Genomic DNA, 1495 nt, shown 5'->3' with positions numbered 1-1495 from the left:
CTCCAAGGGCAGCGCCTTGCAGCCAGGTGGGGCCTGAGCTGTGGGGGAAAGTGCTCCAGCCAACAGGCTCCAGTCACACCTGGCTTTGCTCACAGGAATTCATGCTGAGGTACCAGGGCACAGCAAACTGTTGGATTGGGCTGCACAGGGAAGAAGGGGACGAGCGCTGGACATGGCCCAATGGCAGCGCCTTCACCAACTGGTCAGTCTGTGCGTCCGTCTGTCTGGGGGGGATCTGTTCCAGGGTCTGCTTGGGATCGGGTTTTCCCATTCTCCTCCCTCTTGTGCTCAGGTTCGAGTTGCGAGGTGGAGGCCGATGTGCGTACCTGAACGGGGACAGGATCACCTCAGCCAGCTGCCAGGCGGAGAAGTACTGGGTCTGCAACAGAGCCGACAGCTACGTCCTCTGGAGGGAGGGGACATAGCCACAGTGACAAAGCCCATCCACATTGAGCTCGTTCCAATGCTGCTGGGCACTGCCATGCCTTCACTGTGTACTGGAATCTGCCTCTTTCCAGCACTGCTGCACTTGTTCCTGCATGGAACCACCCAGCTCTGCTCCTCACTGTCTCTCAGGAAGCATGTATAATTGCACTGTACCTTAAAGGGAGGTTCCTCTAAGGGTCCTTCAAGGTCACAGTACCATGGAACAATCCCGTGGTGCTGACCCCCTGTGCCTGGACCCGAGGCTGGGGCTGTTTCTCCTCTCCTTGTGGGCTCTGTGTCACATCGCGGTGCCATCGCTCCCAGCCGCCCTCTGACTTTGTCACAGTGTCTGCTCAGCTGCTGCATTTTATAATTTCATTTTGTAATTGCATGAAGCATTTATTAAAGTCACTGTTTATAGGATCCTCTGCAGTCACTGCCGTTCTGTCCCTGTGACGGCGGCATCGCGTCCTCCTGTTGTGTCCCTGCACCGCTCTGTGGGGCCAGCAGCAAAGTGAGGGCGCGCTCGGTGCCGCCGCGTGTGTCTCAGAGAGGGGGGGGGGAGAGCAGCGCTGCCAGAAGGAATCACAGAGTCACCGAGGCTGGAAGAGTCCTCCACGAGCATCCAGTGCAAGCGTGCGCCTGTCACCAGCAGTCCTCACTAAACCAGTCCTCCAACACATCAATGCTCCTTGGGCACCTCCAGGGTCGGTGACTCCTCCACCTCCCTGCGCAGCCCATTCCAGCGCCTGGCCCCTCTCTCAGAGCAGCACTATTTCCTCATGTCCAGCCTCCATCTCCCCTGGGCAACCCTGTCCAAGCACAGAGCACCAGGAGGGAACGGGAAAACCCTTCAGGAAAGCGTCAGCGAACCATAGGGGAGCGCAGGCGAAAGCATTGGCCCGGTGCGTGGGAGAGGGTGCTGCACGGAGGACACGGCGCAGGACCCGGGTGAAGCCGGGCCTCCCAGCCCCGCGGGCAGAGAGCTTCGGGAAGGAGCACGGAACGCACAGCGAGGGGCTGCTGGGAAGACGCGGCAGAGCTGTGCCGCAACGCCGGCACCAGCCGG

At 60.1% G+C, this 1495-nt stretch overlaps 1 protein-coding gene across 1 annotated transcript in view; it reads left to right on the top strand.

The window, feature by feature from the left end:
* The window catches only part of LOC110391728 (C-type lectin domain family 2 member E-like), an 8623-nt gene extending 7774 nt beyond the window's left edge, over positions 1-849 (top strand). Inside the window, exon 2 of the mRNA XM_021383680.1 lies at positions 293-849. Coding sequence (XP_021239355.1) covers positions 293-425 — 133 coding nt within the window. The 3' untranslated portion in view covers positions 426-849. The remainder of the gene's footprint in view (positions 1-292) is intronic.
* The last annotated feature ends 646 nt before the right edge of the window (positions 850-1495 follow it).

The sequence above is a fragment of the Numida meleagris genome, unplaced genomic scaffold (genome assembly GCF_002078875.1).
Source record: "Numida meleagris isolate 19003 breed g44 Domestic line unplaced genomic scaffold, NumMel1.0 unplaced_Scaffold471, whole genome shotgun sequence".
Lineage (NCBI taxonomy): Eukaryota > Metazoa > Chordata > Aves > Galliformes > Numididae > Numida > Numida meleagris.
Note: the sequence above shows the minus strand (reverse complement) of the source record. Positions and strands in the feature narration are given on the sequence as shown.